Source organism: Sycon ciliatum, chromosome 4, assembly GCF_964019385.1.
Source record: "Sycon ciliatum chromosome 4, ocSycCili1.1, whole genome shotgun sequence".
NCBI classification, from domain to species: Eukaryota; Metazoa; Porifera; class Calcarea; order Leucosolenida; family Sycettidae; genus Sycon; species Sycon ciliatum.
The window spans coordinates 9248993-9276079 of NC_088646.1; the positions used below are offsets into that span (position 1 = coordinate 9248993).

The following is a 27087-nucleotide window of genomic DNA, read 5'->3' on the forward strand; positions in this document are numbered from 1 at the left end:
AAGCAGTACTGCAGACTGCAGTGTCGTCCTTGAGAGTTGAGTTGAAGCAACGACTGCGTCTGTGAGGCGCGAGTCGACCCCGCAAAGCCTCCGATCGTGGCCCACTCGTTACTGGACTGGCTAGTAATAGTACTATTATTAGTAGATCGTCTAAAGTAATACGATGACTGAATAGTTACTGTCTTGTGCTTCAATGAAGGTCAAAACATGTGGCCGTGGCTCCAGACCGAGCATAAACACTCTTTTTCGTGGTCGAACCCGTTTTGCTTTTGGCAAACTCAAAGCAACGCATAGTCATCCTCCCCTCCCCTCCCAGTGCCCGCACCACGATGTTCATGTCTTCGAGTAGGGTAGGCGATCTCTCAGCTGAGCACTGGACCTCATCATTCAGGAATCAAGGATACATGTATTACACGTATATTCTACTAGTAGACCCAGGTGCTCGAAGTCCGTACATGGTATCCTAAGTTCGTACGCCCATAATTTCGTGTTCTGTTATTGTATTCGACTCAAATATTTTATGGAGGGGACAGTGTGGTATGTTCTCCTCGCGTACCAATTTTCAGGGATCTACGATCAGCAGAAGTCCCATACCACGGGAGTGGGTTTTCGAGTGTCCATACGAAATACAAATTGGGTTACATTTCATGCAAAAATCAACTTTGCCAAGACCGATTTCGAACGGACACAGCGTCAAACAGACCTTCACTCAATCATCAAGAGCCAGCTTAGAGCTGACAATGGCCAGAGGAGAAGAATTTACAGAGAACCACCAATCCTTGCAGAAAGGTTGACACTCCTGGCATCTCCACCACTGTTTTCCCGCGGTTTTCACAGCGCAGCTGCTTCTTCTCTGAGCCGACTAAAAACAGCTTGCATTTCGGCAACAAGCTACGCTTTTGCAAGAAATACCGGTGGAGGCACATGCCAAACATATCCCTTCGGTGCTTTCGTCGTAACCGAGGGATTGCAAGTTAGCAATTAGCAGAAATATGTGTGTATTTCGAGTCACCTCTGATCAGTACGGACTTAGAGTACCCTCTGCGACACCAAAATTTGATATGAAAAATGAGCGAACTCCAGAGAAACAGATCGGATCGAAAGATGGCCTGGTTCAATCGAGCCTGGCCTCAAAACAAACTTGGACAAGATACCTTCCATCCACGAGCAGGATTCTGGCAAGTGATCATTGCTAGTGTGAGTTTCAGCTCGGCAAACACACACTGTAAACGTGTACGGACTTCGAGCACCTGGGTCTACTACCGGTAGTATGTTGTACATGTAGTCACATTCAGTGGCGTACCCAGGGGGGGGGGGGGGGGGTGTTTTGGGTGCTCAAGCATCCCCTCAAAATTTTCGACATAGGCCACCATAACTTTGCAACCGATTGTCCGATTTACGCAAATGACGGCCCATTGGAAAGGTCTTACGTGAGGCTATTCATTAAAATGTGATTGAATTTGATAATTAGAAAACTGTGTTGTGCCCAAACTCTGAAAGAAGAAATGGGGATGTTCATAAATCAGACTTTTGGACACGATTCTTGGTGGCACAATTATCAGATTTTTCTAACGGATTTTTTGCTTTCCACTCGCTGTCGTCACTAGTTGATCATAGTTTTGTACTTTCATGTGCCAGGACAGAGGGTTATCCATAAATAAAAGTCAGGGCCTCGACATGTTCTATTCCAAAATTTCCGGGAACACTCCGATCAGTTGTTCCGACAAACCGACTGAAAACGATTGTTCACGAAAGTGTACTAATCTGTCGGTTCGGGCCCTTGAAATCCTAAAAATGCTATGGCTTCTAAAGGGGTCGCTGCCTCCTTGCCTTCCTGGCCTTGAACACATCAGACACTGCTTCTGATTTCTACCAACAGAAAAGTGGCAGCCCTCTGGCACTATCCTGTTTGTGAAGCTACCACCATCCATTGCACTTGCTTCCTGGGAGCTTTTTCTGTGACTCTTGCCAGAAGTTGTTATGCAACTTACGGTAGTTTTGCCTTCTCGCCCCATTCAATGTGTGAAGTATTGTAAGGACTTAGGTGTTACTAGTACTTCAAACTACATGTACATTAATCAAATTGAAAAATGTTCGTGATATGATCTAGCAAGAGTAGTGTACTCTTGGAACTACATGTAGCTTAGAGAGGAAGTACATTTTGTCCTCCAAAGATTGGGTACTTCAAGACCTCATGGTTGCTCCATCCTACAGAAAAGGTCCTACATTTTCCCTCGACTTGGTACATCATGGTAAATACTTGAATGTTAAATAGTTTAAAATGCATCATTCGGTTCTTTTGGAAAAGGTTGGAGCACCCCCGTCATTCCGGATCCTGCGCACGCCCCTGAAATTTGCACCCTTCAATCAAGCGCACATCATCCTACATGTTACTATTTTGTTAGCACATTGGTTCAATTCTGAATAAGGAGGACGAGCTGAAGTGACGTTACTTTATTAAACGCCAAGCGATGGAGACGATACCCTATTCGGCGCTTGGTTCCATTCGATGCACATCATGTACATGACTGTAAAATGTATATTCACTGAACTAATCTCACTTGAAAACCAGGGAGTCGTCAAATACCACCGGCATGTGACGACTAACTCCCTGCTGAAGAGGAGTGAAGACCATCGAAGAAGAATTGAAATTCATGATGGTAGTATGGCGGGCCGGCAATTTTGATACTGCTGGTCTTCCTCATTTACATGTACAATACAATGTAAACTTAGAAGTAACAGTTGCGACTTCGGCGGTAATACTAATAGTCATGAAGTTGATTGTTCCGACGAGGAACACACGCTTCTTGCCGAACTACTTGACACTTGACTGACTCACGACTGCCATCCGGAGCACCCGAGGAGCACGTTGTTGTTGTTTCTTTATTTTACTTCACCATATGAACAGGCAAGACTGCCTTCTCACCGGGGCTATTGGCCCACGGCTCTCACAATATGATGAAAATGTTTAAAATGTGTATGAAGAAGAAAGGAACGGAAAAGAAGATGAAATGAAAGGAAAGAAAACAGTAGGCATTAATTTTATGAAGGGGGGGGGTATGAAATCATATGATAATACCCAGTGGGTTTTATCATAGTTGATGAGAGAAGTATGATATCCAATATTCTTGTTCTATAGACTATTTAGTACGGGCATTTCATGAGAGTCATGCATGGGCAAGGCAGGATTTGGACTAGGATAGAGGACAAGAACATAATTGATGAGCATCTGTTCAGGCAGAATCTGTGAAGAAGACATAGTAGGCACAACATCGGAGAGCTAGTTGAGGAGGGAGATAAGGTCATAGCCAGACAGCAATGCTTGAAACGTGTGGCGTACGTCGCAAGCGCGAATATCAGCAGGGAGAGAGTTCCATGTGGTACTGCCAACAAAGGCGATAGAGCTACGGCCTGAGGGACCAGGTAGGAACGGCATTCTGAGCAGCTGGCTGACCTGACCACGCGTGACACAACTTCTGTCCACATCCGTGGCAATGAGGGAGTAGTAGGATGTGAACAGTGAGCTGGCTCTGCCATGAAGGCAGCGGAAGACGAAGAGAAGCAGACGTTGCACGTACAGCTGGTGGAGCTGAGGCATTGGTAGTCTGGCAAATAGGGGAGCAGTGGGGGTCCTTCTGGGGAGTTGGAAGATGGCTCGTATGCCAGACTTAGCAATGCGTAGCAGTCGATGTAGCAGCAGTTTGGATAGAGCGGGAAAGAAACAGTTTGAGGCATAGCAGAGAACAGACTGGATCATACTCATGTACCAGGCCCGGCGGGCATTGAGTGAAAGGCACCGTCCATGGCGCCAGAGCTGCCCGATTGTAGCAGCAGTCTTGCTGGCAATAAAGTCCACTTGGGGCTTCCAGGACAGTTGGTCATCAAGCATGACACCGAGATACTTCGTGACTGGAGTAACATCAAGCACTGTGGTACCACACTTCACTTCAGATGGTCCATCCAGACACCCACGTCGCACCTTCCACTCGGCAAACCTGCAAGAAAGCACCACTCCCTGCTCAATACACAGTGTTTCGGGGAATTCGCCCCTCATCAGTTGAGCTTGAGTAGGCTGAGGAAGATTGTGCCTGAAGAGCACCACTTACATGATTGTATACACTGCTCTCCAGGCCAAACCATCACCTGGGATACACAGAGACGCTTTGTGTCCAGCGCGACAAACACCTCGTTGAATTTTTAAACCCCGACAAGACGCAGGTCTTAGCATCATGCCGTAGTACCCTGGAACTCAATGGGTTACGGGACGCCTCTCACCCAGACCACCACTGCTCGCTTTGTGGGCCTACACTACAGATCGATTCCCGTCTTCGGTGGGACGCGCAGATCTCCAGCATAGTATGTAAAACTTCCCAAAAGCTTAACCCCCAGTGAGAACCATCCGCCCGTCGCTATCTGAACGCCAGTCGCTCCTCTTCTATTCTGCCTTATACTTCCTGCAATGCTTTATGGATCAAACGCGTTCTTCTCTGCACTCACGGCTCAGCAGCGGCACCAGATCACTGTCCTCGACAAGCGATGTGTTCCCTGCGTAGCCAATCTGCCCGTCCCGTCCCATACCACTCCTATTATACACTCGCCTTTCCCTGACCCCTGTAATTGAGCGTGCCAAATGCAAACTCCGTTTCCTTATGCACCGTGTCCACACCAGCAGCATCAGCCCTCTTCTGAAAGATAGAGTAGCCATCCAACCTCCCAGGCAGTAACACCGGTGGCAATGACAATTGCAAATACGTTGTGCCGCTAACTCTGCGAACATCTGGCGACAGCCGACCATTGGTTTCCGCCGTGATGCTCTGGAACACCCTGTTACAGGAACTCACGTCCACTTGAGTACTCGTCGTCCAACCCCGTTTAAAAGATTGCTGAAAGTGTTTTTCTACGGTTAATATGGCCGAATAGTACCTCCCTCTGGCATAGGTCCTCATATCTTCCTATTTCTCTTTTCGTACGAGTCCATGTCGGCCGGAAATATATACTTTATGTAGAGGGAGCAGTTATCGAGGACAGGCTAAGGAAATAGATCGAGGCATACGAAATCTGGTAATTAAGGAGTTGGGATACCGTCAGTGTAATGAATATATCAGCGAAAATGCTGATCGAGAGAATGCTTGAATTCGGGGAGGCTGGTTATAGAGGTAAGAGAAGGCGGTAGGCAATTCCATAGCATTGCAGCTTTGTTGGAAAAGAGGGAAGAAAACGCACACCGTGATAACTGGTTGGTCTTCTTGGACTTGAAGACAGTGAAAGGTGAAAATGTTGGAGGTGTTATGTAGATCTACATGTTAAAGAGTACTAGTACAAGAGCTGATACTGTACTTGTCTGCGAAAGTGCAAGGACTCTAAGTCACAACGGGATTTCGCAAGCCGCTATTAAAATGTGAGAATTGTGTGAAAAGTGTGAAGAGCTAGCTATTGTACGCGCTCAATCGCTCATTGGGTGGTGACGAGTTGGGAATGCAGTAATGAGTATGGCCGAAAGCTGTCGAAATATTTTAAAATTGTGATGACTGTTCATTCTTTTGAGTGTTTCTTTGTACGTGTTGCTACATTATAGTACATACCGTATTATCTCTAATATAAGCACGGTCCTTTATTTTTTCAATGTACCTCCGCCCCGTGGAGACGTTCCTTTATTGGAGACTGTTCCATTATTATTTCAACCTCATTTCAGAGGCATGTTGCCATGCCAAATTCATGTCAGACACACACACATTTCAGGGTTTTTTCGCCGGTACAGATAATGAATTTACACAGCGTGCTTATAATGGAGACTGAGCACTTTATTTTTTGAATGCTGCCCCAAGGTGTTCTATTATTAGAGACGTGCTATTATTGGAGACTGTGCTTATATTAGAGATAATACGGTAGATTACTAGTGTCTTGTTGTAGTTTGTCTCCTGCAGGCTGCAACCATGTTTCAACATTGTTAGTGCTTACGTAACGTTTGGTGATTTTTGTTGCACCACCGTGTACTTGCCATCTTTATAGATTTGTGTTGGGTTTCAGTTCCCGTTACAGGTAATAACTACACTCCCGCCTGATCCTGTACATAATGTCATTGTTATAAACTACCTGCACTGCAGTTTCTTTTCAATCAAGGACAAGGAAGATACTTTGTTGTACGATGTGTGGCTGTTCCGGGTGGCTCTCAAAGCCACTTAGAGCTTCCTCGCTAGCCACTTCAGCCATGGTAGCTAATAGCAGGTATAATGTGATGAGAGAAGGTTGGGCTCTTCCCTAAAGCACTTGAATGTGTGCTGGATCATGGATGCTTTAGGAAATCACTGTTTAGTTGCATCCTGAATATGAATGGGATCATCGTGCTCAATGCGTGCCGTGGATGTGAAACGGCACAGCTACTGCCAGAGCCTAGCGGAGAGGCAGGCTATATGATGGGCAAGGCCGGGTCAGGTCGGAAAGTCTGCGATCCGGACATGGCGAACTCGCCAAGGGAAGAACACAGCCTCTGCAAACACCGGGGGCATTGTCACATTCGGCACTTTCGGAAAGGAAGCCGTCGCTGACAACCGACAGGACAGTCTTTGCCTCTCCGCTTCCTAACGCCTTGGAGTTAGACGGCCAAGGTGCTGACCTTCAACTTGGTGGACGTACACTATCCGTACGACCATGGTTAGCAAGTGGTTGGTGAACGAAGGGCCCAGGTGGGCTTTCACGGTAAGTCAACTGCTCGCCGTCGTGATGATTATCAGTCTCAGTGATTTCTTTTGCTGCCCACTGACTGTGACTGAGTGCCTTCACCCATCAGCAGTGATTTTCTTCATTTCCGTTTTGTCGGTACGGACTTTTGTGCCTTTGCAAAGAGGAGGAGGATTGTTCGCAGTTAGGTAGTAGTTACTTCTCCGGTATGAGTAGAGCCTCAAATACTGTTACATTTTGCACTGGTCATGGTACTTCGGAAAACACGTGTCGCGTTGCATGAATTTGGAGGATCGATAGGAACCCATGTACGGGTGTGCGCTGGGTCGGGCGATATGACTATGTCGCTACTGCTATCAGTAACCCCTGCCACGCAGCCATCGCTGGAGTAAAATCTATCTGACGACTTGCCAGTGTTGCCCTTTGTGCAAGATTCAAGTTAGTTGTACTCCAATGCGGCCCAAGACGCTAATTATTGTAGTTGGAAGTCCGGAATAATTACTTGGGGGTTTCGTAGATTGACGTGCGCATGCATGTGCATGGTGCCATTGGTGGACATCACGGTGCACTGGAATCTGGGACTCACGGTGTCAGTGAGATCAAAAGTCGCGAAACGGAGCTCAGTTCTATCAGCATGATCAGGCAGTCACTGAATCAGTGCATTGTTGGAATGTTTTACAGTGATGGTCCACAATGTGGATACTTTGGAAGTTTGTGCTTGGAGAGTTATACAGTCAAACCTGGTTAGGACGAACTTCAAGGGACTGAACACGTTTGTTTGTCTTATCCGGAGTTCTTCTTATCCAGATCTGGCAAAATAATTGATATGCATATCATAAGTTATGGATTGTAAAACAGAGAGGTTCCAGTCTGTCCAAGAGAGTGCTCAATACCGAGAGGTAGAGCTGGTTCAAACAATAGGAGGACAGAGAAAGTGTTTTTACTCCGAGGATATGGATTGTATATAATATTATGTGAAGGTGCATGCTGTGGCAAATGTAAAACATTTTTTTATATAACATAACCCAGCAACAGGTAAGTACAATTTGCAATGAATTCATGACAGCATTACATCCGCCTTGTAACATGTTTTGCCTGTACACTAGGCCTCGACTATCGGACAAAAACTACAGCCAGGGTACCCACAAGGACCGAAAGTTCGTACTACACGATGATTTTATTCGAATCACGCTTGAAATTAGTTCGTCTTCACGAAAGTTCGCCGTACAGTGTTCGCAGTAAACGAATAATTTTGACTTGATATGATGCCTGGCCAACCATAGGATTGGCCCTAGTTTGTACTAAAGGAAAGGTCGCCTTATTTGTGTTCGTCCTAACGAGGCTTGACTGTAGTTGCTTTTCTTTGAGACTTCCAGTGGGCTTGATTGTGGTGCTTGATTTGGCGGAGCATGATGCAGAGTGCCCCAACTACCCATACATACTAGTATGCATTCTTTTTAACGTTGGTGGGCTTGTAAAACGTGTGATGATCAGGTTCTGAATGTCAATGGCGATTGACATGTCTTTTATATTTTGTCCATGGTGTTCACGTACTAAAAAAGCGACAAACTTTCCCAACTCGCAAAATGTGCGTTTGCAAAAGTCACACTGCTTCACGATGAGGAATTTGCGATTTGATCTTACAGTTGCATACATGTATTGTCCCCAATCAATGCGAAAAGCAGAGTGCAGCCATTTGTATTCGCAAATGTCTAGCAAATGTTTGCCAAATTGTTGAACTGTCCCAAATGTTGAACCGTCTCTGCTGGGATGAAAGCTACATCATCGCTGGCCTCAAGCGAAGGTCCTTGGTTTGAGTCCTGGTGGTGACAGTCAATTCTTTCTTCAGACTTTTTCCCCTTTTTCCATTCCCTCAACTAGTGCTGACTTAATGTTTCCCACACACTGACAGTTTACAGTAGTGATTTTAGTTTGTACGTATTCTTCTTTGGTGGCTCGTGCCAGGGGATGGGGTTTTACCAGAACATGGGCTGGCAGTATTTGGGGGCATTCTGCTAGTGCGCCCCTGAAACCTGGACTTGTGTTCGTACGATTCTACGGTATGGTCAAATCCTGGAGCAACAGCTTATGGCATTGCTCATGATGTCCATAGTACATGTACAATAGCACCAGGCTAAGATAGATTTAAAAAAGGCCACCAGCCTGTGTTATTACTGGAGTGCTGTATCTGGTCAGCCATGTAAGCCGGATCATGGCCATAGTACTTGGTAGACCTGAACGAACTCTCAACTAACTACTAGTACAGTAGGTATCGGTTATAGCGTGGGTGTTTGAAAAACGACTTTCTATTCTTAGTTCCGATATTTCTTACACACACTAAATCAAGTGTGACATATCATATGCATGTGCACGGAGGCAGGAAGATTATCGTACATGCAACGTAGTGCTACTGTGCATGCGGCTGGTCATAGTTCCATTGGCTTACCATGTGGCTATGCAACATGAGTTACCTGACCGCAACAGTTGAACCTGCAGCACTACGACGCAACGCGAGTCAGATCAGAACTGCATTGGACAGATGTTATTACTACAGGCGATACACTAAGTAATGATCTGGCATGTTTCGCTACACAAAGTCCATTCTTAGGACCGATATATTCTACTATACGATAAAATTGCTTGTATTTTGTAAGAATAAATGTGCACTTGAAACCCATGTTATAATTATGAAAACATGAGAGTTCATTCTTGTAGGCAGTATATTCTTTTACACGACTACGCTATAACCGATACGCACTGTACATGCGCTGACATAATTCACTTCTGTCATGCCACCTGTCCATCCAAGCGTAGGCGCTTTGAGTTGTGTGAATTTAAATGCAAGCTGTTTGACTGTTGTTCCTACCTTCTCTACCGCAGGCCATATGGATAGGCTTGAATATATTTCTATTCGCCTGGTTTTGCCACTTTTTCGAGACAGCAGATGACTTCTGGTACTTGCGTCGATACATCGGGGTAGGTGGAGCCTTTAGCTTGCACCCGCTGTGTAGAAAGTTTTGCTTGTTTTTGTTTTGTTTTGGATGATTCTGCAGAAATCATTAGCTGTGTGGGACCTTGACTATTGTGATATTTGGAAGTTCTATGTGACCAGTCCAGGTCATATTTAAGACCTTTTGAGTATCGGTACTTTTTGCTTGATGCTGTGTTTGCAGGTGGGATTATGCTTAGCTCGTGGTGCGGCCGTGCCCATCAATCTGAACTGCACCTTGATCCTACTGCCTGTCTGCAGAAACTTGATATCGCTTGTGCGAGGTTCTGGAATAGTGAGTAGATGTAGTAGTAGTAGTGTCATGCCAGTGGCACATACGCTGCACAGGCTATGTGATAGTGTTTCCTCTGCATCCATGTAGCTTGCCAACTCTCAGTATGACCAGGTAACCTGTGCTTGTGCAATCACGCTGCTCTTTCCTTTAGAAAATCACGCATATTTGGCTGCCATTACACAGTCCTTCTGGCGGCATTGCATTATCTAACAATACAAACACTGAAAGAGTGCCTTTTTGGTATGTGGTGTTTTATCCTCACAGGGTGTGTGGAGATGGATGAGGCGACTTTTGGACAAGAACTTGACATTTCACAAAACCCTGGCGTGGGCTATCCTCTTCTGGTCAGGTGAGTGGGAAATGAAAGTGCACATATCGGCCTTTGGACCTGTATTGTGTGATGGTACTACTTCTTGAAAGACAGTTTCCACTTGTCTCCAGAAGACTGCGCTTGAGGCCACCTGCACTGAGCCTGCGTTGCTTGATATTGGTTTCATCCAGGACCAGGTGCGTTCTTGTGAGACACGAACTCACAATCTCCATCTCCAACTTTTGCAATTGCTTCGACATGGAACTCCATTGCTTGAAGTTCTCTTCGTATTTCTATCCATACGATCATCTGCTCAAACATATCGGCCATGCATTGAGGGTGACTACCTTTGACCGGCATGGTCACCCTAACCGCTTAGGCCAGCGCGTCGCTCACTTCCTGGCAAGTATGCCTTGCCAGGAAGGAGCACTTGTGTTCCAAGGCTTGACCTTGAATCGGTCCAATTGCGTTAAATCGAGGACGATATGTTGCTCAACCAGTGTGTTAACGCCGAGGATAACTTCGGAGACTCAGTCTCTCAATCGTGCCTTAGTCGACCAACGCTGTAATAACTCAGTGTGACAAGAGGTGTACTATCTGGTTATCTGGTGGATGGTTTTGTTTAGAACCAGCTGACATTGGACTGGTATTGGTACACCTATGGCATATACCAGTCGTACTGATGGCAAGAGACACGCCATGACGTCCAGAGGAAAGTGGATGGATTGTAGGAAAGAGAGGGAAACGATCGAAACCGAGGCACCAGTATCGATGAAGGCCGTGACTGACGCTAGATCATGTGTAGTGTTTGAAGGCCACATGAGACGCAACGGAATGTAAAATGCCATATGGGTTGTGCCGTAGCCAGTGCCGCAGCCCGCGTCTACTTGAAGGCAGTCCGCTCAGGGTCGTTGTGGTGTTTCGAGCTGCTGCTGGGGGCCAATTGTTAGGCTTTCGCTATGCATGTTCATCTTTCCATGTTGGTTGCGATCGTCTTGATTCTGCCAATCTTCCTCTTTATTTCCCTGTACTTTGCGTTGATATGAGTTCCTCGTTGGTGTCTGAACCGAGACTTGACGCCGACAAGAGCTATGCAGCCTGTGTGCGCCGGTGGGCCCAGCGGCTGAGCCAATGTCAGCATTGTTGCATGCACCTTGTTCCCATGCACGGTACAATGCCAGCAGGTGCATGGATAGACCCATCGGGTGCAGCGCCACGGTTGGAAAGCTTGTAGGGTATAATAATAACGGTGCCAGTTGAGCTACCAAATCAGAACCAGTTCTTGACAGGATTTCAGCGAAGATCCTGGAGATAACATCCACCATTGCGTTCTCTTCAAACTAGTTCAAAGTCAGCCTCTTCCATTAGCACATGAGCTGCTTGGGGAAATCTAGGCCGGTACCGCTCAGATGGGGGAGCATGTAGATAGACCTAATGTGATCATGTGATCTTAAGCAGCTGAACTGATCCAGCCCAAAGGGATGATCTTAAGCAGCTGAAATCCAGCCCAAAGGGAGAACTGGAGGTGGTGTTTCGGTGCTGAGAAAACATCGGACTGCGGAGCATGTTCGATTTGGGAGTCTGGCGTCATAGCCTCCTTGGGCAAAGGCAAAGCAACGTTGCATCCATACAGAAGACTGGATGCTATGAAATCGTTTGGCATGCCGTACCTGAAACTGACCTCATCATGTCTAAAACAGTGTCTGGTTGGAAGCCTTCCAGTACATAATAACTTAGGACCACCCTGTATACCCTGTCAAGGCAACCACCCTGTATACCCTGTCAAGGCGACCACCCTGTATACCCTGTCAAGGCCACCACTCTGATAAGGTGACCACCCTGTATACCCTGTCAAGGCGACCACTCTGATAAGGTGACCACCCTGTACACCCTGTCAAGGTGACCACTCTGATAAGGTGACCACCTGTTTGATAGGACCACAAAATCCAGAACCAAAGGCAAAGGTATCATTTCCACTAATATGACCCTGGGTAAGCGGACCACCTGTATGCCGTGACCTTGTGTTTTCCGGGGAAAGGGGGGGGGGGGGCTGGCTTAGACAGGTTTCACTCTTCATGTCACATGTTTATTCCAGTGTTGACAAACAACAACAGTTGGAGGTAATGATTTTAGTATTAGACTTGTATGGTTTGTTGGTATACTGGGTTGTTGGTATACTGGGTTGTTGGTATACTGGGTTGTTGGTATACGGTATTGTTAGCTTTGCAGTAGCAGGTGTTTTTCGCATTCCCTTTTCTCCCAGCCATTCACACCGGAGCTCACTTCTGGAACTACCATCGCGTGGTGACCGTTTGGGAGGAGAACCCTGGCATGACCTGCATTCCACCAATGTCTAACCCTGTGCGAGGGCCGGGAAATGTAAGTGATGGTGAGAGTGTTGTCTCCGGTCACGGGTGGCCGCTCTGTCAAGTACTCATGTGCCAGTACTGCAGCTTGATGTTGGACTGATAGTGTTCTCTGAATGTTTCACTGTAACCTTCGACCAAGACAATTTAACATATGTGGAGTACATTATTCTTCCAGTTATAAGTCAACCCTTTATGACCTAAAACTGACTTTATCCGCTATTGATGATCTTTACTGATATTGAACCTGTAAATCGAGGCTCCAGGTATTGGGGGTCGACTTATAACCGGTAGAATACGGTACATGGTATGTGTCACATCATGTTGGTGGCTAAGGCTGAGTAGAATATCAACATGGCAATGTGGTGATTGGGCTCATTGGGATGTGGGTCATGTTATGACGTCAAGCAATCTCCTTGTGAGAAGGCACCTTTGCATGTTTGGTTGAACGATTTTTAATAAAAGCACAGCAATAAGTAATACTTTCGAATGATGTTGCTGGCTTTCCCACTGATCATTCTCGTTCTTTTCCTGTTTTCTTTCTGTCCAAACGATTCGCAGGATCCCATCATCATTATGTGGGCAACAGGTATGGCATCTCATACATGATGATATTCGTAATATCACACACTGCATTTCTGTTTGCTGTTACATGCACTCTTCCACATGTCACGAACTTTTTAAAGATATACATATAATCGCCCAAATGCTGTAGACAGCAAGCTGTTTTGGCCATAAAGGCCTCATCAGTACAGCTACGAGCTAAATAGGCCGAGCTGACAACCATAAAGATATACAATCATAATATTATGCCATTTTGAAGCACATGGTAGACCTGGCACCACTGGTTGCCCTATCTAAACCTGCCCTCTGTCTCTCTCTCTCTCTCTCTCTCTCTCTCTCTCTCTCTCTCTCTCTCTCTCTGTCTCTCTCTCTCTCTCTCTCTCTCTCTCTCTCTCTCTCTCTCTCTCTCTCTCTCTCTCTCTCTCTCTCTCTCTCTCTCTCTCTCTCTCTCTCTCTCTCTCTCTCTCTCTCTCTCTCTCTCTCTCTGTCTCTCTGTCTCTCTCTCTGTCTCTCTCTGTCTCTCTCTGTTCTCTGTGTCAAAGTGGCTGGCTTCACTGGGTTTATCATTCTCGCCGTTTTCTTCCTAATGGTAAGGCTCAAGTTTAAAAATATATAAAGTCAGTAGCCCAGTTTGTGTGAATATGTAGTCATGCTGTAGAATTAGTCCTGGCAATTTACTAAAGATGACATGACCAGTACAGTATAAATACTTCAGTAGACATCTGTCACTGCCTGTCTGTTCTACTCCATCATCCCTCTCTTGCCATATCATTAACATTTGGCTCCTTGAATAGTGGTCCGATGGCAAAGTTTGGCCAACCGAATCGGCTGCTACACCCGTAATGTGTGTGAAGTCATGACACCGCTTGTTCCAGTGCACAGCGACAGTGTACACGCCGCAGACCCAACTACCAGCTATTGGGTCACTTCAGCTAAATGTTCTCTGATTACCAGTGTGCACTAAGGACATGGTTCCAACCGGTGGCTGGGGAATTCATGAAAGATATTGGATGTATCTTAACACATTGTTCCACTGGTTTCCTATCTACTATTGCCTGTATCGAGGCACATGTCGGGTAGATTAAATGGATAACCAAAGACTTGATTAGACTCGCTGTTCAGTTTACGGCGTTCCTGTTTCGTGTTCTCCTCTCTCCTTGTGTGCAGATCACATCGTCAATTGAGGTCATCCGGTAAGTAACGGGAACATTGACTGGGCCGCACGGCGTACATGTGTCTGGTATCCATCTATTCTGTACAAACAGTACTAGACCTGCTTGCCATCAGTGTGTCTAACTATTACTGATACAGTCACAATTTCTAACTGACAAGCGTGGTCTCTGCACTGGTGAATGCTTAGAGTTGTGATAAACCCGGCGTATTTGCAATACGGTTATGTTCCTGTGCTTGTGTTTGCTGTGTCCGTGTAGGCGCTCCTATTTTGAAGTGTTCTGGTACACTCATCACTTGTTCCTCATCTTCTTTGCTGCCTTCCTAGCTCATGGCTTTGGGTGAGACATTGTCGGTTAGACTGAGCTTGTTAGTCACGGATACAGTGTCCCCATTACCGTTTCAGTGTGCTGCTTTGTCAGCAATATGATATGATTATGTGTTTTGCTGCCAGCTTATATGTTTGTAGCATATGTTAAAAAATTGCTATTAACAGTAGTATACATGTGTGTCAGCAGCTCTGGTAAAGCATGAATGGAGGCTAACTGATTGTTGCACAAGTATATTCCTGGCGTTGGGGAAAGTTTGCTTGGCCACTCCCCATTCTTGTGATGGCAGCTTGTAATTCTTATTGTTGATTGCTGCCGATCAAGTTCTTGTGATCATGAGGCAACCTAACAAACTACTATTTCTTGAATACCGTATGTGCTCGATATCCAGGGAATTGATTTCTTCTTATCACCATGTGTGTGCTCGGTAACCAGGGAATTGATCGTTGGGCAGAACAACACGGATGAGCACAATCCTGAATTCTGCTACAGTAGGAATCGGAGGTTCGCCAACGGAACATGCGAGACGGTCATCATCGATGGATCCGGCGACCGCAACCAGTGCGATTTGAACACGGCGACGTTCAGCCACGCTGGAGCTCAATCATGGAAGTGGGTGGTAGGACCGCTTGCCCTCTACTTCCTGGAGAGGGTTATCCGCATTTGGCGCTCCTGGCATCCGGCCACCATTTGCCGGGTATGCAACAGCTATTGTTTCATCTTTTGTCTGCCGTTTCCAATGAAATTTATTTTCCTAAGGGGTCGTCCATAATTATCGAACTTTTTTCACGAAACGAAATAATTTCGTTATGGGGTGGGAGGGGGTTGACCAATTTCGTTTCAGAAAACTTCGATACATGTACATGGCCATAGGAGCAGTGACACACTTGCGACTTTTGTTGTATATGCATGCATATGTCAACAATTTTTACGTTCTGAGGGGGAGGGAGGGAGGGGTTGGGTCTAAACTAAAATAATTCGTTTGGTGAAAGAAGTTTGACATTTACGGATGGTCCCTAATACCAAACAGAAAGAACAAAAATATGTTACCGTGATGCCCTCTTTGTGCTCCCGAACTACTGAAAGCAAGGTGAATTGTGTCACAATGCGGAGACAACAGATACTGAAGGAAGTGAGCTTAAAGCTGCCTAGACTACATGTGGTAGGCTGCTGCAGCGTAGTAATAGCTCTGCTGTGACCATTCGCTTACTGTGTTTGTTCTAGGTGGTGCAACATCCATCCAAGGTGCTGGAGATTCAAATGCAGAAGGAAGGGTTCTATGCCGACGTGGGTCAGGTGAGATGCATTACATCACTGCACAGGATTGTCATGTGGACACTTTGTGAATAGGAATATGCGGGCTCCACTGATGCCTGCACCCTTGGAGTAGGGGGCTCGTAGTGGACACGTCTAGTGACACAGTTCGAAATTCTAGGCAATGACCAAGACCACCAATCAGGTATTGCTGGAATGGTCATTGCACGGCTCCAATGTGCCAAAAGAGTAGTCATGGGATAGAGGTGTAGCTGTCCCGTATGTTATCAAAATGCTTACTGCATGTTTCTCCATGTCTCTCTCCACTACAGTATGTGTTCATCCAAGCACCAGAGATTGCACCGCTCGAGTGGCATCCGTTCACATTGTCCTCGGTGAGTTTACAATGTGTTATACATGTGTCTGTGTCTGTTGTTTAATGCAACGTGTGGGAACATGCCGGCATGCACAGGGTTAGACAGTCGCTTGCAGGATGAATGTCACTCACGGAGAGACTGACTTGGCTGACACCAGATTCACAGTTCTAAGCGGGCTGTAGGGACATGTACAGCGGTCAGCACACCCCGTGTGTTTGGCCTGTACTACAACGAACTGCAATCCATGATCTGACGTCACAGGTCATCAGTGCACCATATTTAATATCTTGATAATGGAATTTGATCATAGGAGATAGGACAGAAGCGGAACGTATAGTTATACCCACATAATTATATTATTACGCGTGCTGTGGTATTATTATTATTATTATTATTATTATTATTATTATTATTATTATTATTCCCGTAGCTATGCAGAAGACGTTACTTCAGTAACGTCTGGCGCTAGCCAGGGTCCACACAGCTTTAATTTGGTATTTGTGTGTGTGTTTGTTTGTTTGTTTGTTTGTGTCACGCCTGGCGCTATCCCGTATCTGTCGGCAAAAAAATCATAGGGATGTTATAAATTTTTCAATTCTCCTATTTTTTCAGGCATATCCTGGGATTCGAACCCGCACTATCGCCCTACATGCATTCCCCCATACACTTCGCATTCATACCCATTCTTCCAAGTTGCTTCACGTTATGATCTTGCGTTTGAAAGCCCTATTTGAATATTGCGGCCAGCTGTATGTGGCCAGCTGTGTTTGATGGTACGTACGGCAGACGGTGTCGTATTACCCTCGATCGTACCTGTCCCGTACCTATCCCTACCGTACCGTACCATCAAAGACGGCTGGCCACAATGCATATTCAAATAGGGCTTTCAAATGCAAGATCATAATGTGAAGCAACTTGGAAGAATTAATATGTATGCAAAGTGTATCGGGGAATGCATGCAGGGCGCGATAGTGCGGGTTCGAATCCCAGGTTATGTATTAAAAAATAAGGATTTTTTTTAAAGAATTTATAACATCCCTATGCTTTTTTTTGTCTAGGTCATCAAGGCAAAAAAGCATAGCGTAGGGCCCTGAGCTTCCAAGCTCTCTCGTTACTAACTGCATGGAGCGTACATTGCTTGCCGTGCACAATGATGAACATAAGCACCGCGGCGATTCGAACACTGCCCAGTCTGGTTTGACGATGCTTGCCATACATGCTGTGTGTTTTGTTCCACTTGCCTAGTCTCCAGAAGAAGACTGTTTCAGTGTGCATATCCGCATCGTTGGTGACTGGACAGGTACTGTCATGGGTTCTTGCATGTCAGAAATTTGTTTGCATCCGAAAGCCTCACTTCCCAAAAGCGGAAGTTTAGCAGGATACTGCAGGCCATAGTGGATGTGGGAGTTGCACACACTCGGGGTTATGTATGTGTCTCTTGCTACCAGAAAGGTAGATACGATTTCGAGAAATTTCAGATTTAATCTGAGTGTCAAGGTGTCGTCGGGGGGTTTCTTTTCCCTCGCACGATAGCCCTTCCGATTACTCTCTTATTCATACATCACACGTACGCCACACTCAGAGGACAGATTATCATTGTTGTTCCAAGGAGAGTCTCAGGAAGAAGGCACCCAAAACAACCAGAATGCGCACGATAAGCATGCAAGCATGCGCACAACAACAAGAACATGTACGATAATCTCCAACCGGCGCAGTCCGCGCGCGGTCCGCACCAACGTGCCAAAAGGGGCACACACGTGCCAAAAGGGCAGGGACAACATACTTCCACATGAAACAAAATGCATCCTCTCCTGAGGATGGGAGAAAAGAAAAGAAAACGAGAAGACAGACAGGAGAAAAAGAAATCAAATGTGAACAACATACACATGCAGATACGCAGGGCCAAAACAGTAGGATACATTAGTAACTCCGGACAACGAGGGAAAAGCCAAAGCAAAGGGGTGGAAAGAAAACAGACTGGGCCCACCTATAGAGGGAACCGCCATCTTTCAGGCGTGGGCCCCCGGAAAACAACCACCTCGCCCTGGTGTGAAGCCAAGGCAAACCGACGCTACTGCGAAGACCGCGGCAGCTGAACCGGGTGACCAGTCATCTGACAGCACAGGAGTTGTCCGGAAAACCATCGCGCAGCCGATGGGGCTACGAAAACTCACAGAGACATACACAGAAAGAAAGAAACACGGACTGACGCAAACATCTCAGCAATACTAGGAGCCAAAATTCAGACAAGAAAAACCACAAGAAGGAATGGCAGAACAGCAACATTGAACACGCCTACGGATACAGGGGCAGTCTATCCATGAGGACACCAGATAGCACACAAACAAATCGGTCACCAATACGCAAACAAAAATTAACATAGAAAAACCACAGGGCGCTACCCTGAATAACCACAGGCCTCTAACCTGAAAAAACCACAGGTCTCTAACCTGAAAAAACCCACAGGGATTGAACCTGAATATCACGCGTGAAACACATCCGCTCACGAAACACAAAAAAAACACCGTCCTGAACCCTACTGGGACGCACAAAGGCCAGCCAGCAAAACACGGAAACCGAACACCTGCAAGGCGAACCGATACAAATAAGCGCTGGATCCCACCAGCCCACCAGGCAGACCGTGGCTCACCATGATCGGACGCCCCCCCTAGGTGAAATGAAGAGACCCACGTGCCAAAACACAAATACCAAACAACACACTCACAGAAATATTGCCACCCGGACCGTCAACGAGAATCTCAGAAGCATGTTACACCATTGGGCGTCAGCCATTCCACATGAGCGGGACAACCAGGCGGAGCACTAAAACGCTCGACACAAAACATGATTACTAGTAAAACGAAAAAGAAAGCACTTGTACTTGAAACTGGAAACGACGGAGTGCCACCACATCGAGTAAATCGATGGGGACATCTACCAAACTGAAACAAATCGGACGACACAGGATCGGAGCAGTCCGACGACACCGAAACGACGTGCACCAGTGCACAACACAGAGCGAGTAAGCAAACACGAGCAAAGCTACCCATGCTGACTACCATGATGACGTACCAAGCAACACGATGAGCAAGCACGACAGCACGGACAACAGAACTTTCAAGTCAGAAGGTGTGAAAACACAGTGCACACGACCACTCGAACAGCCAGAGGCCGGAGGGCGACAATGTACACTGCCACTGGTTCAAAACACCGCACACACAACGTGGGCCACAATCATGTACTAACAGGAGCGGGGCTCGAACGAGGTACTTGTACACAAGAGAACAACACGGGACTTCAATGCCACGAAGCGAAACAATTATTTGAAAATCCCAAATCGAAGACTAGTACCAGGAGAACTACGTACAAGGTACAAAACATTACGCAGGGCAGACAAAGCAGGCTCACCTGAGTAGGAGCTCCGAGGACAGGGTTGAGAAGATGGAGCAAAGCGGAGCCATGGCGAGGACGCGTGGAGAAGGCAAGATTTGAAGCCACGGCGAAAACGAAAACGATCTCAGGGTCGTGGGGAACGATGCCACTAGCTGGGCGCCAATTGTCGTCGGGGGGTTTTAATCCCTCGCACGATAGCCCTTCCGATTACTCTCTTATTCATACATCACACGTACGCCACACTCAGAGGACAGATTATCATTGTTGTTCCAAGGAGAGTCTCAGGAAGAAGGCACCCAAAACAACCAGAATGCGCACGATAAGCATGCAAGCATGCGCACAACAACAAGAACATGTACGATAATCTCCAACCGGCGCAGTCCGCGCGCGGTCCGCACCAACGTGCCAAAAGGGGCACACACGTGCCAAAAGGGCAGGGACAACAAAGGATTCAAGTCCCGTATCGGGCATCATTTTCTCCTTTTTTTCTTCACTAAGAAAGTTGTGGACATCACGCAACTGCATTATTAAAAAGAAGAAAAGGGGTTTTGTCAACTGACAACCGCTCTATGCAGTTGAAAAAGGAGTTGAGTCACCGCTATATTACCCTCGAATCAGTACATGTGTCGTGACCAGATTATCATCCCTACGTGTTAGTTACCAGCGATATCAGTGCATGTACACGTCTGGAAGGATAGCGGGATAGCGGGATGGCGGGTGTATTTGTATGACGACGTGTTGACTGCAAAGCAGACTGCAAAGCAGACTGCACTGACTTTCAATTAGATTGGAATTAGCTGTCAGGTACCGTACATCATCTTCCTTGGAATTCAAACATGTGTATGTACTTCAGAGGTAGACGTATCATCACCGTGTGAAATGTGTGCTTTTTGCAGAGAACTTGGCTCGCAGATGTGGCATGAATGTCAGTGGCAAGGCAGAGGATGAGCCACCACCGATCAGCGCACCCCCTAAGTGAGTACTCTTTCTCTGGCATAGTGTCACAGTACATGCATGTACTCTTTCTCTGGCATAGTGTCACAGTACATGTATGCACATACCGGCGTTACGTCGTATGCAAGCAGCCTCTTCTAGTCAGAAGGGTGCTGCGGTCAAGTATACAAATTTGCACGTCACCCACTACCCGTCACTGTCCATACTGCAGTCACACATCTAGGACTTCTAAGTTCTTAGTTCTTGCCAGTTCTATTGAGGAGCAATGTCCAGATTAGAAATGAATAAATGCGGATCCTCTTCCTGTTTCCGTGGGGCACCTCCATCCCATGATCAGGCAGGCGACAGATTATAACGTGATTGGTGTGATTTTCTCCAGATTGCTGATCGATGGACCCTTTGGAACGGCTAGTGAGGTTAGTGATAGTCAAAGAAAGCAAACATCAGTCTCCCTTTTAAGTTTTAACCCTTTCAGTGCCAAGGACCCGAAACAACCACCCTTAATGGCCAAGGACGAGATAACTCGTCACGCGCGTAGAGCATAGAAACGAGCATAGAGGGCCACTGTACAACAGCTATAACTTCGGTCTCCCTACTTCAAATTCAACATCCTTCGAAGTATGACGACTCAGTGGAAATCTATTGAACGCAGTTTTCCACTGTTGTACCATTAGATAAAGCGCGAAGTAAAATACGCTAGCGCCGAAGCTCGAAGTCTGGGAAACGGATGAACGTCAAATTTCAAGCATGTGACCGTGACGTCACGCACATCATGCTAAAGTTTACGACGTGTTTGAATGCGCGGGGGGGGGGGGGGGTCTCCCCAGTGCACAGCCCATGCGTGACAAACACCAAAATGAGGGCTAGAACAGCCTGATTCTGCCGGTGTTTGAATCGTCGCTGTACGTTGAGTATGGCCTGGAAATCGAAAGAAATTGTCTCCGAGCGTAGAATAGCACTACAAAGGCGCGTTGGAGCGGCTTTCGGAGTGTTTGTAGGCCGCTCTCCGGCGCCTACAGAGCTCTGAGCACCATGGATCAAAAGAGGAGATCTTCGGCTTTCCAGAGAGCCTAAGATGATGAAAATCCGTTACTGGTGAGGGAAATGGCGATATTTTTTTAGTGCCCAAAGTGAACACTGCATGTAGTGCCAGCGGGTTTGCCGGCCAGACCGTGTAGTAAGCGCTCTGGCACTGAAAGGGTCAAGAATTGAGACCCACACTAGGCCCAATGTTGACAGCAAACACCTGGTCACTAGTGTCAGGTCGTTGAATGTCTTAGTAATCTGTCAGTTCTGTGCCTAGTTGTCGCACTTCGCCGTGACAGCATATCATCTAGTTACAGTGTCACTTTTTACTTGGATTATTGGCTCATGCAGTATCCAAGTTCAACTCACATACAGTTATAAATTATACCTCAGGCTTCTCAAACTGGGCCATGTATGATGTCGATTGTGTGAGCTTTACTATTGGTCAGGCTATTGTGAAGAGCTAGCATTGAGCCTTTCTTGAGCAACAGTGGTGTCACTACTATTGGTTCCATCGTTGCCACTGCTGCAAGTGTGCTGCTTGCAATGCTGTGTGATCTGCTGATACAGGATGTGTTCAAGCATCGCGTAGCCGTGTGCATTGGTGCCGGTATTGGTGTGACGCCGTTTGCATCCGTGCTCAAGTCCATTTGGTGAGTGTTGGTTGTTATTGTTGCTAGGTGCACTGCTTAGATATGTGCTGTTGAAGAAAGCAGTATTGCCAGCTTATCAATACAGGTTACACTCTTACACCTACAGTGTACAGTGTCAGGATCTTGATATTCACTTGGGCATTGTATGCCCAGAGGTAAACTTTCTGGTGGGTTTGCAATATTAGACTCTTCGTGCACATTACATCATAGTAGTATCGATGTGCATGGAAGGCTTGGTTTAACGGTCTTGGCTGCAGGCACATTATACATAGGTGACCCAATGCATTACATACCATTTGCATGCTTTCACTTTGCTCGGCTTCCACTTGCCTCCTTCCTTTGTAGACTTCAACAAGTTGTAGTTGTACACCTGATGTTGTGTTTGCATGCATAGGTACCAGTCACTGGAGGCTGGCTCACTCATATCTGTGCAGAAAGTCTACTTCTTTTGGCTCTGCTCGGATCTGTCTGCCTTTGAGTGGTTTGCCGATCTGATGCGCTCCCTTGAAGACCAGGTTAGTTGATGCATCATACGGTAGCTCTCCAGAGTGATGCATCCTGGTATCCATATGAAGATTGGTATGGTTGTGACATTAGGAAAGCTGGTTGCTCCCCATACCGGAACTTGCGCTTTTGTGACATTGTTAACATTAGAACTGATATGCGTCCCTCTGCACCATCCACTAGCCATTATAGGTATCAGTGCGGGGGCATGTTCAACGTCTAAATAGTCCATATCTTTCGTCTTAGGAGTAATTTTGGTTACAAGTAGTTACAAAACGGCTTTCAACTATTCTTTCTTTTGCTTTTCACATTCTCTCGTTTCCTCTATCATTCCCTCTATCATTCCCTTTCTCTCCCTCTCCGTCCCTTTCCCTCCCTCCCTCTCCCTTCTCCTACCTCTCTTCCTTCCCACCTCTATTCCTTCCTCTCTCCCTTCCTGCTTCTTCCCTCCCTTCCTCCCTCCCCCTACCTCCCTCTCTTCTCTCTCTCTCTCTCTCTCTCTCTCTCTCTCTCTCTCTCTCTCTCTCTCTCTCTCTCTCTCTCTCTCTCTCTCTCTCTCTCTCTCTCTCTCTCTCTCTCTCTCTCTCTCTCTCTCTCTCTCTCCCATCCCTCTCTCTTTTCTTCCCCCCCCCCCCTCTCTCTCTCCCTCTCCCCCCCCCCCTCCCTACCTACCTACCTACCTACCTACCTACCCACCCACCCACCTACCTACCTATATCCTTCCCTCCCGGGGGCCTCCATCCCCCCTCTATTTATCCATCCATCCATCTATTTATCTATCCATTTACAGGGGCGTAGCAGCCGGTCCACGGCCGGTCCGGCTTTGGCTGAGCCACTTTTTAACACAATGCCAAAAGTGCCCAGAATGCAGGATTTTGCTCCCTTATTACACAATTATCACGGGGGAGACCCCCGGACCCCCTCCGACTACACCACCTCCAACGGCGGTGCTACGCGCCTGATCTATATATTATACATCTATCTTCTTCCCTGTCTCTCTCCCTCCTTGTTTGAATTGTCTGCAACATATGAAATAGCAGTGCACTTCACCACTATGGACACTTGGAAGCCAATGGGAGAACTGCTTTTAGTGCTTACCTTGAGTAGGCCTGTCAATCAGTGATGGCTCCACTGAAAGAGCACAGACTCTGAGACTGTTGTATTGAACCATGCCCAGAAAAAGGACCACTGAATACGCGGGCATACATTTTGTGGATATGGGCTTGGGAATCTACATATAGCATGTAGGAACGACCATACTGCTACAGCGTAGGCTACTTTTACCCGAGTAAACTATAAATTTTCTTGTGTTCCATGCGATATCCTATAGCCATTGATAAACTTATTGATTAACCATCTTTGGTGCATGTGCTGAAAATGTACCGTGTGCTGTGCTGCATGTCGGGTGGTAGATGAATGCTCAGCAGAGAGGCGACTTTGTCCAATTCCGGATCTATCTTACTAGACCTGGCAATACTGCTGAACAGGTAAGCAAACTTGCGTAACCAGGTTTGAAGGAAAAGGCGAGTTTTGATAGCAGTGAGCCGTTGTTGGTCTCGCTTAGTATGGAAAACTCTGTTTGTGGACAATGTACACACAGAAGTTTTCCCTTATGTTGATGGTGTGGCAGAACACTGCCTAGTGTTGTCCGTTGGGATAACCCCCCCCCCCCCAAATGTATTCTTCTAGTCGAGTGCATGTGGATATGAGCATGCACGGTGTTCTAGTCCAGAGCCATTTTCATAGTTGTTGTTTTTTTCGCTCGTCCTTGTCAAACGAGTTTAGTTTCCGTCATGCACTGAATTAGTGGTTAGTCCTTGTCAGCCTCTTCCACTTGCCCTTATGCCTAATGAGGCCGTGTGAACTATTCTAGTTCTGCTGCCTTCGGTGTTTTAAGCATACAGGAAATGTATTGGAGACATGGCGATGATGATTGTGCACCTATTTCCGCGTGTGTGTGTGCAGATCAGAGCCCTGGTTGCTTCTACCATGGCCGAGGACGGCAGCCCCATTGTGCAAATGCAAGATGCGAATGTGCTGCAGTTCGCTCGTCCAAACTGGGTGCAGATCTTTGATTCGATTGGCAGCAACCACCTTGGGTAAGTGCAGACGAACTCGGACAAGTTTAACACCGTTGGGCTTTGAGCATGTAATGTAAACAATAATGTTATATTCTTGAAATGAAGTGTACCTAATCACGGTATTGTTCTGCTGTTGGTTGGCCAATGTGATGCATGTGTATGTGCTCCAGGGAGGATATTGGTGTCTTCTTCTGCGGTCCCAAGGCACTGTCTAGCCGCCTGCACACCATCTGCAACCAGTTCACCAACACGGCCACTGGAACACGCTTCTTCTATAACAAAGAGAACTTCTAGGCAGCCGCTGTGCTGCACGCCAATGGTGAGTGTGAGAGGTGCATGCGCTGCGCTTAGCTATTAGAGGAGGAGTTGACCTGACCGTTTTTGACTGTGTTGTGAGGTGCAACTGCACCTGAATTTTCTTTAACATTTTCTCACATGTGCTTGCAATTTGACTTGTTTTCTGAGGTGTGTCAGGTGTGCTGTGTATGCAGAACATGGAGGCATGCGTAACATGTACAGCACAGCACTATGCGTGTGTACAGTACTGCTGCTGTGTTGAACTCTCTGCCACACCGCTGGCTGCAAGTGCTGATTCACCAGCAGCTCATTAATTATTACAGCAATTCTTCCTTGACTATGCATTGACTCTTTTGAATACTATTAGGTACTGCTGTGGGCTTGCTTGCTTGTTCTGACAACTGATTCAGGTATTTGACTATGATATTAGCTGAAGCCGGACTATAGGCTTGGATGCATAGCTGCTTTGTGCAAACCCTGATTTCCACTTCTTCACCTCCTGTTTCTTTGCATGTGCTCGCTTTAATGCACAGTTATTCAGAAGCTCATCATCTGCACCTAGCCATTTCGCCAGGCAGTAGAGTAATGTGCATATTATCTCGAAGTAGCCACGTTGTAATACTGATTAGATCAGTAACACTGGAAATGCATGTTTTATCGATCTGAAATGGATCTTACTGTAGTAGCAAGTCTGTGACGATTCCCTGGTCATTGGTTTCGTTTGGTTTTTACTATTTCAGTTCGTTGCCTCAACAGTACAAAGTACAAAATCAAGAGGGACGAAAGAAAAGAGAAAGTAAAACAGAGCAGAAAGGAAAGATGCAACTGGAAGGAAAGAAAAACGGAGAGGGAATGTGGACGGGGCGGATTCATGAACCATTACTAGAGCGGGGCAAGACATGAACAGAAGGGGCAAGTGCGTTGGTATTCATGTTTTAAAACTCCCAAGCCTTATTGTATTGGTTAAAGACCTTTCCGAAAGGAAAGGATATAGGGATACAGCCAATTTGTCGTCATTTAGAGCGTGCAAAAGTTCTGTAGAAAATGATCTAATGTCTTCAATTCGCTTCAAGCGAGCAGGGAGGGCATTCCACATAAGGGATGCTCTGGAAGAAAAAGAATGGTACCCTGCCATGGACAAGCAAATTGGCACATTGTTTGTTCTAGTTCCATGCCAGGCACGAGTTGACCGCATAGTGGTGGGCAAAGGGAAAAGACTGCGTAAGCAGGGCCTCATCTTAGCTAGGGGGTATGGACGTTGGCAAGATGGACCGGCCATAATTGCTGTCTTCTATCGCAACTATGCAAAATTTACTTCAGAAGACTCAGATCCCACCTCTTCGAACTGTACAATGCCAAATGAAGTTACTTTGAAACGGCTAATTTTAGCGACAGTGATATTCAACAATCTAGCGAAAGGAGTGTTTTCGCTAAAATTCTGCCGCCCCAATCGAAATTTTGCGTGTCCAGCACAGTGTTATCATCCTTTTTTGGAACTCTTAAGCTCGCATGCGTGAGGTCAAATTTCGTAGGTTCAAAGTTCATGGGTTCATGAGTTCATTGGTGACAGTCCAGGGATTCACCTGGCACCGGTCACTGTAAGTACAACTCAACAGAACCACGTAGATCTAGTCCAGGGGTAGAATTTCACTAGGCCGCACTGTTGTATTATAACCTTTTTACATGGTTACTGGGGTGCAGGTGGTGGAATTAGTAGGTTGACATGATGTGCAAGGATATGACTAGGCACAGGCTCGCATCATTAGCACTGCAGAGTGCCTCAGATGGCAGCAGGCTCTGTAGCGCATTACCAAATGACTTCATGCTGTGTTCAAGTCACGCTTCAC

The 27087-nt window shown here is 46.5% G+C and overlaps 1 protein-coding gene and 1 long non-coding RNA gene across 2 annotated transcripts in view; one reads left to right on the top strand and one right to left on the bottom strand.

Moving 5' to 3' along the window:
- Positions 1 to 27087, bottom strand: part of LOC135814335 (uncharacterized) — a 167749-nt gene that overhangs the window by 131944 nt on the left and 8718 nt on the right. The window lies entirely within an intron of this gene.
- LOC135814330 (cytochrome b-245 heavy chain-like) lies at positions 6441 to 25937 on the top strand. The gene is made up of 20 exons (XM_065327436.1): positions 6441 to 6696; positions 9559 to 9654; positions 9852 to 9962; positions 10227 to 10311; positions 12536 to 12651; positions 13200 to 13227; positions 13745 to 13791; positions 14370 to 14395; positions 14633 to 14713; positions 15137 to 15398; positions 15926 to 15997; positions 16288 to 16350; positions 17578 to 17632; positions 20622 to 20700; positions 21059 to 21095; positions 22276 to 22358; positions 22753 to 22873; positions 24275 to 24349; positions 24828 to 24961; positions 25114 to 25937. The coding sequence occupies exons 1-20, from the start codon at positions 6649 to 6651 to the stop codon at positions 25235 to 25237; spliced, it is 1743 nt and encodes a 580-aa protein (XP_065183508.1). The 5' UTR covers positions 6441 to 6648; the 3' UTR covers positions 25238 to 25937.

Excerpts from the sequence above, each read along its gene's own strand:
- LOC135814330 (XM_065327436.1), top strand. The coding sequence starts at position 6,649 with ATGGTTAGCAAGTGGTTGGTGAACGAAGGGCCCAGGTGGGCTTTCACG. Across the intron at positions 10,312-12,535 it reads GGCTATCCTCTTCTGGTCAG|CCATTCACACCGGAGCTCAC; the intron begins GTGAGTGGGAAA and ends CTTTTCTCCCAG. Across the intron at positions 22,874-24,274 it reads TGCGCTCCCTTGAAGACCAG|ATGAATGCTCAGCAGAGAGG; the intron begins GTTAGTTGATGC and ends GTCGGGTGGTAG.